Genomic DNA, 10,501 nt, shown 5'->3' with positions numbered 1-10,501 from the left:
GATGGTCTGAGCGCTGACCCCGAAGGTGTCTGCAGCAGCAGACAGCGCACCACGCGGTAGGGCGCCGACTGTCGCTCGGTTGAGGAGGGCCGACACCACGAGGGCACGTTCCGCGTCCGAAAGGTGCTTGGTCTTGCGGTGCGAGGTCTTGTTGGGGTGCGACATCGAGTAGCTTGTTGGGTTTGGTAGGTGGGTGCTTGGTCGGGGAGGGGCGAAATCGTTAATGGCAGTGGTGGCTTCTTCATCGATGAAAGCATCATTGGAGCTTAAGCGCTTCCCCTGGCGCCAATTTTTCGAGCTGTGCGAACCGCTATGAGCAGGCGGTTGTATTACTACCAATCACACGGGCATACAACTATTTTTAACCAATTGCGAGCCAAACGTGCTCAAACTTCCAGTAGATCTGGAACGGGCTGGTAGCCATTTCCTGATGGCTACATCTTCGTCAAAGTGCGATTAGTGCACATACAAATTCCCAGTGTGACGTGGCAGTCCCTTGCGTTGCTGAGCCGCATCGTGGTGTCTCCCAGTGAGCCCAGATGCACAGGCAGTCGCGGACGTCTCATTCTCTCTACCGACGCCTGCGTCGCCGCCCCCTCCTTCTCCGAGCGTGCCAAGCGCTGTGTCGCCCGAAGTCAGAGCGGACATCGCGCTGGGCGTGGAGCGCTTGCAATTCGCAACACTTTTGGGCGAGCGCAAGAAGGCGGTGGCTGCTCTTCAATCGTTGGCGCAGAAATTCGACGCGTCTCGCAGTCCCGGCGGCCGTAAGAGCAACAGCAGCAGCGTCGACCCCAGAGTTGAAGAGCAGGAGCTGGGAGATGCCACCGTGCCCGCCGTGCTGGCCGCGCTGGTGTCCGACCCGCGAGACACGGAGCTCATGGAGGCCATGCTCGAGTTCCTGCAGTCCGTCGTGAGCCGCGCACCGTCGGCCGCCCTATTGCTGCTCGAGCAGCCTTCGACCACGGCCACGGCCACGTGGGTCATGCAGAGATGCCTCACGCTGCTGCAGGACCCGTCGCTGTAGTGCGCGCGCTGCAGGACGTGCAGCCGGCGCGTTCGCCAAGTCGGTGCTGGAGTGCAAGGAGGGTTTGCGCTGCCTGCTGGAGGTCGTGGAGTACCGTCGAGAGCACATTCGCGACGCGGCGCTGGCCGTGCTGGGCCAATTGACGGGCCGCGACAAGAACGCGCAGCAGTTCCTGGCCTTTGAGGAGGGGTTCGCCAGGCTGTTCCAGATCATGGAGGTGGAGGGGCTGGCGGAGACGGGTGCCAGTCCGGCGTCCAGTGTCATCGCCGACTGCCTGCAGATCGTTAACAACATGGTGAGAGACAACCTCATGACGCAGACGCTGTTCCTCGAGATGACGTACCTCGAGTCCCATGTGCCGAGGCTGTTGAGGTTGCCCGGGATCGACGGAGGAGAGGAGGAGGAGGATGCAGCCGCGTTGAGCAGGAGGAAGCGCGTGCTGAAGCTTGGCCTGCAGCTCGTGCGGTTCCTCGTGGCGGGGCTGTATGAAGGAGCGCGCGAGTCGTCGCTGGATGAAATGGCACAGAGAGACCGTGACCGGAAGGGACAGGAGCTGGCCAGGATACAGAGTCTCGTGGCCCGACAGGAGGCGCTCATGGGCGCCGTGGGGGAACTCGTATGCTGTCGCAGTGACGCGCTGGCCGATTTGAGACTGCAGGCTCTGGATTTGTTACGACTGGTGACTGAGCACAACGGCAGCGCGCAGATGCTTTTGGTTAACTTGTACGCGTCACCTTCCGGCCGGAATGCTCTTGCGGAGTTGGTAAATCTTGATGTGGGCAACGGAAGTGACGAGTCGCCCATTGCTGCGGCGTCGTCAGCACTGCTGGATACGCTTTTTGAGGAGAGCGAGGGTGCTAGGATGGCCATGCTGCAGCATATCCAGTCCGCACCGCCACCTCCGATGTCCAGTGGAGGAGACGGTGGATACGATGCGTTTTCAGCTCCTCCATCGGCGGGTCGAGTTCTTTTGGATGCGTTTATCTGTAACGCTGAGTTCATTATCCAGTGCGACGGTAATGGCAAAACTGATACGCTAAACAATAAGCTGGTGGTGGCATGGAAGGCAAGTCATCGACTGGCAGGTCTACTGTCGAATAGCTCATACTGCAAAGAGCTTGCACTCCGCGTGCCTGCTGAGTACGATGACTCGGAAGCTCGAGCCGTGGCTGGAGGATTGTTCCTGTCGCGCTGCCTGTGGTTATTGCGCTTATGGTGGAGGACGATTTAAGCGCTGCACTTCAGTCAATCGTGTTTCAGGCCAAACTGTCAGTACTTCTGTTGCTGATCTGCTGGTGTCATGGGTGCCCGAAAGCCGTCCGAGACATCGTAGGCTCCGTGACAAACTTGTCGGTGCTGGCGGATAGTCTTTCCGACGAGCAGTCTATTGCTTCTTCTCGTGGTGTGTCCGAGATGACACAGCTACGGGGCCTTATTGCCCTGCTGCAGGAGTGCTGTCTGGAATTTCTGTGTGAAGACGAGGAAGAGCAGGCCCTGAAGATTGCAAGTGCGGCACTAGTACCAGTCGCGGTAGAACAAGATCAAGGACTGCAGATGACCCGTGGCCAGCTTCTTCAGATGATCAGCAAGATCGTTCATACAACATGAACAGGTAGTGAGCCTCGCTGCCATCGCTCGATCCGTCTGCGTCTTCTTCGCTGATGTCGTAAGTAGCGCGATACGCTAGCAGTGTCCGCGAGCTTTGAGTCTTGCTCGTCCGAGCGCAAGCGATTAACGCTGGGGTTTGCTGAAACTTAACCACCTTTACGGTGTTTTATCGCGAGATGGCTGAACAGATTCAGAAGCGCGTCATCGCGATTTACACCGGAGTGGACCAGGGATCTACCCCATCTGCAGGCGTCGAGTCGGGAACTCCAAGCGCAATCGGCGCCTATCAGGATCTCATCCGCATGCAGGACAAGCAGATTCATGACCTGCAGCAAGAAGTGGAAAGTCTGAAGCAGCGTGTGGCTAATGGAGCGGGTGATTCAAACGCTGCCAACGCTTCTATGGCAGACCCAGGCCGTAAGAACGATCTAATGGAGATGTTGTCCACCCAGCGTGAGCAATTTGAGCGAGAGAAGGCTGAGTTAGAAAGCAAAATCAAGAGCATGTCGGAGTCAGCGCTCGAGATGGAGACTCGTGTGAATGGTCTTACGATGGCGTATGAGCAGCTTGAGCGAAAACACCAACAGCGTGGACAAGAGCTGGCTGCAGCTCACTCTGGAGTGACCGGGGTATCTTCACCTGCTGCTTCTAGCGGGCTGGAAGAGCAAATCGCTATGTTACAAGCTGAATTAGATGCGGAGCGAGAAACGAATCGGCGACTACGAAGCGAGGCTACTGCAGCTAAAGGTGGGGTGGCGTCGCAAGCACTTCGTGAGAAGGGTGATGCTGAGCTTGCTGATGCGCGCCTCATGACCCAGCTCGAGGAGCTGCGTGTTGAAAATAAGCAGAAGGATGAGCAACTAGCCGAATGTACTCAGATGCTGGAAACACTTACCGAAGGGCAGAACCTAGTGAAACGGGACAACGAGTGGCTGAAAGCAGAGCTTACAGAGTTGCGCTCAAGAACCGATCAAGCAGGCGAAGCAGACGGAACCGAGTGCATGAGCGTTGTGGATGGTCTTCTGGATGACAAGGCGCGCTGAGAACGTCGTGTTGAAGAACTGGAAGCTGCCGCGCGCGCTGCTTACGAGAAGGATCAAGAGTTCTACGCCAGCGGATTCAGGAAGTAGAAGCGGTGCGCCGAGCAAGTCCCCCCGTGAGCGTGGAGTGTGCTGCACTCGAGACTGCGTTGCCTACCGATGAAGCCCTCAAGACTGAAGCAGATGTGGGTGGAGAATCACAGGAGGTAAATGAGGATCAACGCTTAAAGGAGCTCGTATCTACCCAGCTCGAGGAACTGATGGAGTTGCGCGCTCTTGTGGCTGAAATGGGGACTGTAGCCATCGAGCGCGACGCTCAGGTCAAGCAAGCTTCGTTCCTGCAGGAACTGGTAGCAGGGTACGACGTCCAGTCGCGCCGCGACAAGAGAAGTTCGAAGCGACCGTGCGTGAGTTGGAGGACGAGCTGGCCCGCGCCTTCTTAGAGAAGAAGGATGCCGGCCGCAAGGCGAAGGCCGCGGTGAAGGAGCTCGAGAATGAGGTGGCGCGCTTGTTCCTCGCCAAGGTGGAGTTGGAGAAGGAGCTGTCTGTTCACCAGCAAGGCGAACGTGGCAGTCACGCAGAAAACGGAGAGATGCTGAGTGCAAATGGATCGTTCCGAAGATCCATCGCGTCCGAGACCAGCAACGACTCAACCTTCGACGATTTGTTGGTGCTTGGAGATCCAGTGCTCTGTTCTACGTGAAAGTTTAAAGGAAGCCCAGGGAGAAGACGCTGTCGCTGTGGCAATAGAGTTGTCTAGACAACGAGGCGCCGTTGTGTCTGTTTAAGCTTTAAGAAGTGAAGGCAATCAAGGGAAGTTGCATGTCTGCTGTCGTAGTAATATTTGGGAGAAGGAATTCATTGACAATTGATCACTTTTCAACACAAAGCTATCTTAAAGCCATGTTCGTGATCACTGGTTTTTCCACTTGTTCCAGAAGAACGCCAAGATCACTAACGCCCCGTAGGCAGCGGCGACCAACTTGGTGCTAAAACCCGTGAACATGGAGATGGGGTCGTCGACGACGTGAATATGGCTGCCTCCGCTCGTGTCGCGTCACATGTAGCACGACACGCACCGCAGGGACATTGCTTGTCGTCTGTAGCCTTGGACGCGATAGACTCCAGCAGTTGCGCCTGCGTCGGCAGCGTCTCGCGCATGTCCACGACCTCCGAGTAGTTGGAGCATTTCAGCACCTCGTGGTCGAACGCCTTGTCCTTGCTCGCATTAAAGCGGAGGTTGATGAACTCCCCATGGCCAACTGCGCCAACCTGCATCTGGTAGTTGAGGAAGCCCAGCGACGACTTCATGGCCGCAGCCATCGACGCCATGGCCGTGTTCTTGCACGAATCGACGACAGAGCAGGTCAAGTCCTTGGCTAGTGCCACATTCAGTTCCAGCACCTTGGCCTTCTCCTTGCCCGTCATGGGGTCTGGCCGGTAGTTGGTACTAGGCCACGCGTGGGCCATCTGCATGAATTGATCCTGCTCGGGTGAGCACACCAGGCCACACCACAAGTTCATGAGGTTAGCGGCGCAGGCGTCGCACCCGGCGCTGTTCTTGGCGAAGACACTGGCCACCAACTTGAAGTTCTCGGCCATGGCTTACGAGCAGCACGCGTTGTCCTTGTAGGCGGGACACTGGATAGCGAATTGGCCGCAGTGCGGGCCAGCGGCCATGCCGTCCTTGCGGCACACGCAGGCTCCATTGATACACTGCCCCTTGCCATTGCAGTCGGTGGCGTTAGCACACCTCCCGCCACCGATGACACTCGGCCAGCATCTGCAGAAGTAGCCATGTTAGTGAGCGTAATTATGCTGGTTGGTGTACTTACCACACAACTAGGGTTTCCTCGGTGCTTCCAGGCATTGGGGGGATTAAAAAGTTTTCATTGTGTTAATGGGCCAAAGCCAGGAGGTGCTTTGGTTGATAGGCAAGGTGCCGAATGGCAGCCCTAAGGGATGGTGGGAGGGTAGAAAATTCTGTCTATCGAGCTGGAGACGTGACGCTGAGGCTTGTTGGGGAGTGTCGGTCACGGCGGTGCGCCAGGATGTCGACTCGGGGCGGCGCGCTCAGCGACGCAAAACGCAGAATGAGCGGGCTTGTTGTTCATGGTGCTTGAATGTCTCATCCTACAGCGGTTCCTGTCGGCTGACGGCGTGTCGGGTTTCGTCGTGCCTTCCTTCATTCGGAAAAATAATTATCCACTTGTTCACTTTGTTGCACCGTGGACTAATTTCACACTTCGCGAAGGCTGGGATAGGTACATGGCAACGTCGGTTAAATTCATGGAAGTCACTTTTTAGATATTGCGTAAGGAGCAACAGGTCAAAACAATTCGGCTAAGGTACCTAGATAATGCAGCCCGAACGAGCCATGGGCATATCCTGCGCCTGCTTCGCAGCCGCAGCATATACCCGGCCATTAGTACGAAGCACGTGCGATTGTCAAATGAAAAACGAACCCTCGCCTCCATGAAGAACAATCGTCAGTCAATACCAACCTAGACTGACGTTAAAACCGGTTACCGTTAATTAAACATTACATTACTGTAAAGTATCAACGCATAAAATACATTCCGGAAAGGTGCTGAGGAGAGTTCCGAATGATCCCTTGATGCGGCGCGACCTGAGATGTCTCGAACCGTCGATGATTCCTCTCACTTTTCAGTTCGTGCAGTGGCCCCCACCCTCCGCGGGCTCATACCCGCTGCTGTCAAGAACGCATACACGCGTCTACCAATCTACCGATCTAGCCAATCTATCATGCAACCTATCGACGCGGCGTGCTCGATTGCTGCGGCGGCCCCCACCCCCCGCGGGCTCATACACGCCGCCGTGGCACCGAGCACGCTGCTTATCAGCTCATCAATCTTACGACTGACTTTTGTGTGTATATTGTATTTCCTAGTGACGTCATGGTATCGTGCAACGGTGGCGCGCTAGCTGACGATTCGTTCACGCGGGGCACCGCCATCCCGAAGCTATGCCCAAATGCATCGAAGTGTTAGGGCGAATACCATGCTGGATACCGCGCGGCGTTGATTGAATATGTGGGGCACCGCGATACCAGAGCTGTTCCATTTGTTGAAGTTTGAAGGTGGTTGTTCAGACACCACCAACGCCTAACGATTAAGTTACTTTGAGCAATTCGTACACGACCAGGTAGGTGGCGTGTAGTACGACGACACCACTATATCTTAGTAATCGAGCACGAATAGGCCTTTGTAAGGTAATACACCTGCGTAAACGTTCCATTAACCTGCAAGCCCATAGTTTCTTACATGAGCGATCGGATACATACGTTCTTGGGAGTGCTCTCTAACGTATTGCATCATAAAAGTCACACAAATAAGGTAAGAGGCCATTTAAGCCTCCATCCTGCGATACTTTATAATAAAACTTGTGTAAATCAGTAGATTTGTGTTTTGGATGCAAAATTTTAGATTTATAAGACCCTTACACTTGAAATTTGTATTGGTTCAGTACCTACTTTTTCTGTGAACCACATATTTCAAGTATCGAATTAATCCCTATTGGGCTTCTCGTACTACTGAGTAGCACTACCAGGATTAATGGATACATGCGCTTCTTTACTCCGATTTAGTGAGCTTCAATTTCGTCTCGCATTTACACTAGCTGAGCACCTCGTTCACTGCGCTTCCTCGCTGCTAATTTGGGGCGACACTAAATATTGTGCTCTACACAAATTTCGCGATGCCCCCCCAGAGCCGATCGAAACCAGTTCATACAAGAAAGCTTAACGGCCTGATACGCTGAAAAACCTTTTAATTCGTCGTCAAACTTCATTTTAGTTGATCTGTAGTCCTAGGAGTAAGCGAGTGTATCGAGGTTGGTATATCAACACTTCACACGCAGACCTCATGCGCAGACCTCCACCAATGCGGGATTTTCCGAATTTTTCCTATATCCTGGTGATCACTGGGAGAAATGTTGAGGGTTCTTGTGGAGAAGTGCTGAATAAGAATTGTTCTCCGAGAAAAACGGCAGGGCTGATCGACTGGAGGTGTGGGAGATCGGCGATCGAGAGATAGGCAGCAAGGATCTACGGATCAGAAGGAGTCCTTCGGGAGATCTCAAGTGGCCCGATGACGGCGGCGCGTAAGGCAGGACATGTGGCAAGCCGGATTGTGGGTGATCGTGCCCGAACCGCGGCGTGATTCGGGGCCGACCCAAGTTCAGATCGACGACAGAACCCGCGGATCTGAGATGGCCGAGGACAGAAGGTGATAGATCGGCGGCGCATGGCAACCGGCATAAGTCATCGATCGGGAGGGGATCGCCGATCGCCGATCGAGGTCGATCGTGGGTCGCCGATCGGGGTCGATCGCCGATCAGGGCCGATCGGGGCCGATCGGGGCCGATCGGGGATCGACCACGATGGGATGCACATGAAGGACGAAGTCGGGACATGAATCTAGTGGTTGTTTAGTTGTAGGATGGTAGATAAGATGGTAGCGGTAGAGAGACACCTGCTAAACATAAATCAGAGCAGAATTTGCACCGAAGAGCACAAGTCCCCTCAAGTCACCAAGTCCCAGGAACTACAGTGGCCTCGGCAGTGTCGACACTTTGGGTAGTGAACTAGCGGTACGGTTAAGACTGGATTAATACATTGGCCAGCTTGACCTACTCTAGTGATCTATCTCTTGTGTGCAAGTCCTCGATCGACCGGGTATTAGTGCTTGGTCGGCGATCGTTTCTCCTCTCGATCAACCTCGATCCCGCTATAGGAAGCGGCAAGCAACTCAGGAAAGGAAGGAACACACCCGGAAAGGCAACCACAGGCCTTGGATCAACTCCAGGCCGACCGATCGCAGCGAACAACCCTCGATCGGAGCGTACACTCGGACGCAGAGCGAAGACTACCGCGCTGCTCCACAAACAATCCCCGCGTCACGCCAAGACACTCGATCTTCACCAAGTGCTGCATCTTCGGAGCCCCGAGAGAGCAGATCCAGCCCGCCGACGGGTACACAAGGTGAGAACAAGTTCAGCCGATCACGGATCGTTGGGGGACCCCTTCGTTAGTCGGTGTCTGGGCGCTGGTGGGACGCTTGATCAGGCCTTAACCAGATTTTGGCCGATCCCGCTACACCACAATGGTGCGCGTGCCCGGATCTCTTGGGGACTCCGGATTTCACCGGTGGATCTTGGTGCGAACCGAGATCCACTAACAAAACAACTAAGGCGGGATCGGGCCGATACGCGTTCCCTGACTCGTCGATCAGGCTCGATCCGGACTACCTGGACACGATCGCGGACAAGGCCCAGATCGTGAGGAAGAAGCTGAGAGCGACAGGCTTGGGCGACGAAGATCCCAGACCGCCGGCGCTCGACTGGTCTGAGGCTGACCTGGATCGTCAGTATTACTTGAAGAAACTGCAAGATTTTTTGCGTCAAGATCCTGTCATGGTGATCGTGCGGCCAGAGCAGATCGACGACCCGAAGGGCCCGATTTCGGCCCCCAGAGTGACGGATAACAAGCTGATGGCGGTGAAGAACCTACTCGGGCTGTTGAAGGAAGCCGGCTTCGTGGCTGGCGCCTTTGAAGCGAACGATCTTTTCGATCAAGATCTCGATGTGACCCAGATAGCGATCCAGACATTGGTCGACAAGTTGAGACCTTTCGTCGACGTGATCGCGGACAGTCCGGACCTGAAGGTGCCAGATCTAGTGTCGCCAGCTCCCGCGTCGTCGCCGCGGATGGAGTCCACTGGGTACCGATCGTCGTCTCCTTATGTCTCCGCAGCGGAACATGTATCGGATACGTCGTCCGAACCTCAACGGGATGTCCCTCGGCCCTTCAGGATCTGTGATGTTGAACGCGCGATCACGGAGTCAACGTCAGGAACGCATGCAGTCAGGACCTCGGAAGCAGAAACCCAAGTCGACCGATCGGACCACCAGTGCTACCGGATCAGATGCGTCGAATGGCAGACTGGAGTCTTACTTTCAGGCTGCGATAGCTCGATTTCTGAAGGAACAACAGGCCACGGTGGTAACACCGACTTCAGTGGTCGATGACAACGTTGGATCGCGGGACGTGGAGATGGAACCAGCCGGATCGCCGGATCAAGATCCCTCTCAGTGGGAATACGACCCGGACGACATTGATCTACCGAGTTCGGCCCCTGCTGCGGTGGCCACCGCTGCCTCAGGATCCACTGGGTCCTCATTGATCCAGCGTGTACGGATTTCGGCGATGTCCGATCTCAAGGAGTTCAGTGGCAAGAATCAGGACGAAGGTCGCGCCGATCGTGGGTCAGCAAGGTGAAATCGGCGTTCCTGCGAGATCAGGCTACGGACGAAGAGAAGTGCTTGACCTTCGCTGATCTACTGACGGGCCCGGCGAAGAACTGGTACCGCCAGCTGGGCCGATCGACGCGGAATAAGTGGAGCGATCTACTCCGGAGTTTCCAGATCCAGTATTGTGGCCTGGGAGTATCGGTCGCTTGGCAGTATTATCATTCTCGCAAGAGATCGGATGAATCGCCGTTGGAGTACCTCTATCGACTGAATGTGGCGGCTCCACGTGCAAGATTGAAGATCAAGGACGGGGATTCCAAGGCCCGCCGAGAACATGTCGAACACTTTATCGAGACACTGGGCGATCCGGAACTGGCCGATCAGCTCACCTTACTCCGGCTTGCGGACGCGGACGATCTGGAGGAAGTCCTGCGCGCTCGAGAGCGCGCGAAGAGCAGACAGAAGCGATCCGCCTTTGGATCGAAGTATTGTCAGAAAGTTCCGACCTCAGCACCAGCTGCTGCAACCAAGCGGGCAGTGCGTGCAGTACAGATCGCGA

General features: G+C 55.4%; 3 protein-coding genes across 3 annotated transcripts; 2 read left to right on the top strand and 1 right to left on the bottom strand.

Moving 5' to 3' along the window:
* Nucleotides 1–430: 430 nt before the first annotated feature.
* On the top strand, nt 431–4,375 carry PHYSODRAFT_342496 (hypothetical protein; the record flags this gene model as incomplete). Its single annotated transcript, XM_009540979.1, has 7 exons — nt 431–450; nt 535–975; nt 1,025–2,040; nt 2,340–2,617; nt 2,809–3,649; nt 3,724–4,022; nt 4,061–4,375. 7 exons carry the CDS (start codon nt 431–433, stop codon nt 4,373–4,375), a joined length of 3,210 nt encoding a protein of 1,069 aa, XP_009539274.1.
* Nucleotides 4,376–4,585: 210 nt separating this feature from the next.
* On the bottom strand, nt 4,586–5,454 carry PHYSODRAFT_256065 (hypothetical protein; the record flags this gene model as incomplete). Its single annotated transcript, XM_009540978.1, has 3 exons — nt 4,586–4,713; nt 4,752–5,245; nt 5,282–5,454. Coding segments are annotated over 3 exons (795 nt in total), but the record flags the coding sequence as incomplete, so codon positions are not given.
* Nucleotides 5,455–8,795: 3,341 nt separating this feature from the next.
* Nucleotides 8,796–10,479, top strand: PHYSODRAFT_342494 (hypothetical protein; the record flags this gene model as incomplete). Its single annotated transcript, XM_009540977.1, has 4 exons — nt 8,796–8,839; nt 8,925–9,357; nt 9,446–9,941; nt 9,989–10,479. Coding segments are annotated over 4 exons (1,464 nt in total), but the record flags the coding sequence as incomplete, so codon positions are not given.
* Nucleotides 10,480–10,501: the final 22 nt, after the last annotated feature.

This window comes from Phytophthora sojae, assembly GCF_000149755.1.
Source record: "Phytophthora sojae unplaced genomic scaffold PHYSOscaffold_17, whole genome shotgun sequence".
NCBI classification, from domain to species: Eukaryota; Oomycota; class Peronosporomycetes; order Peronosporales; family Peronosporaceae; genus Phytophthora; species Phytophthora sojae.
The sequence above is the reverse complement of the archived record's forward strand: the minus strand, read 5'-3'. Positions and strand labels throughout refer to the sequence as shown.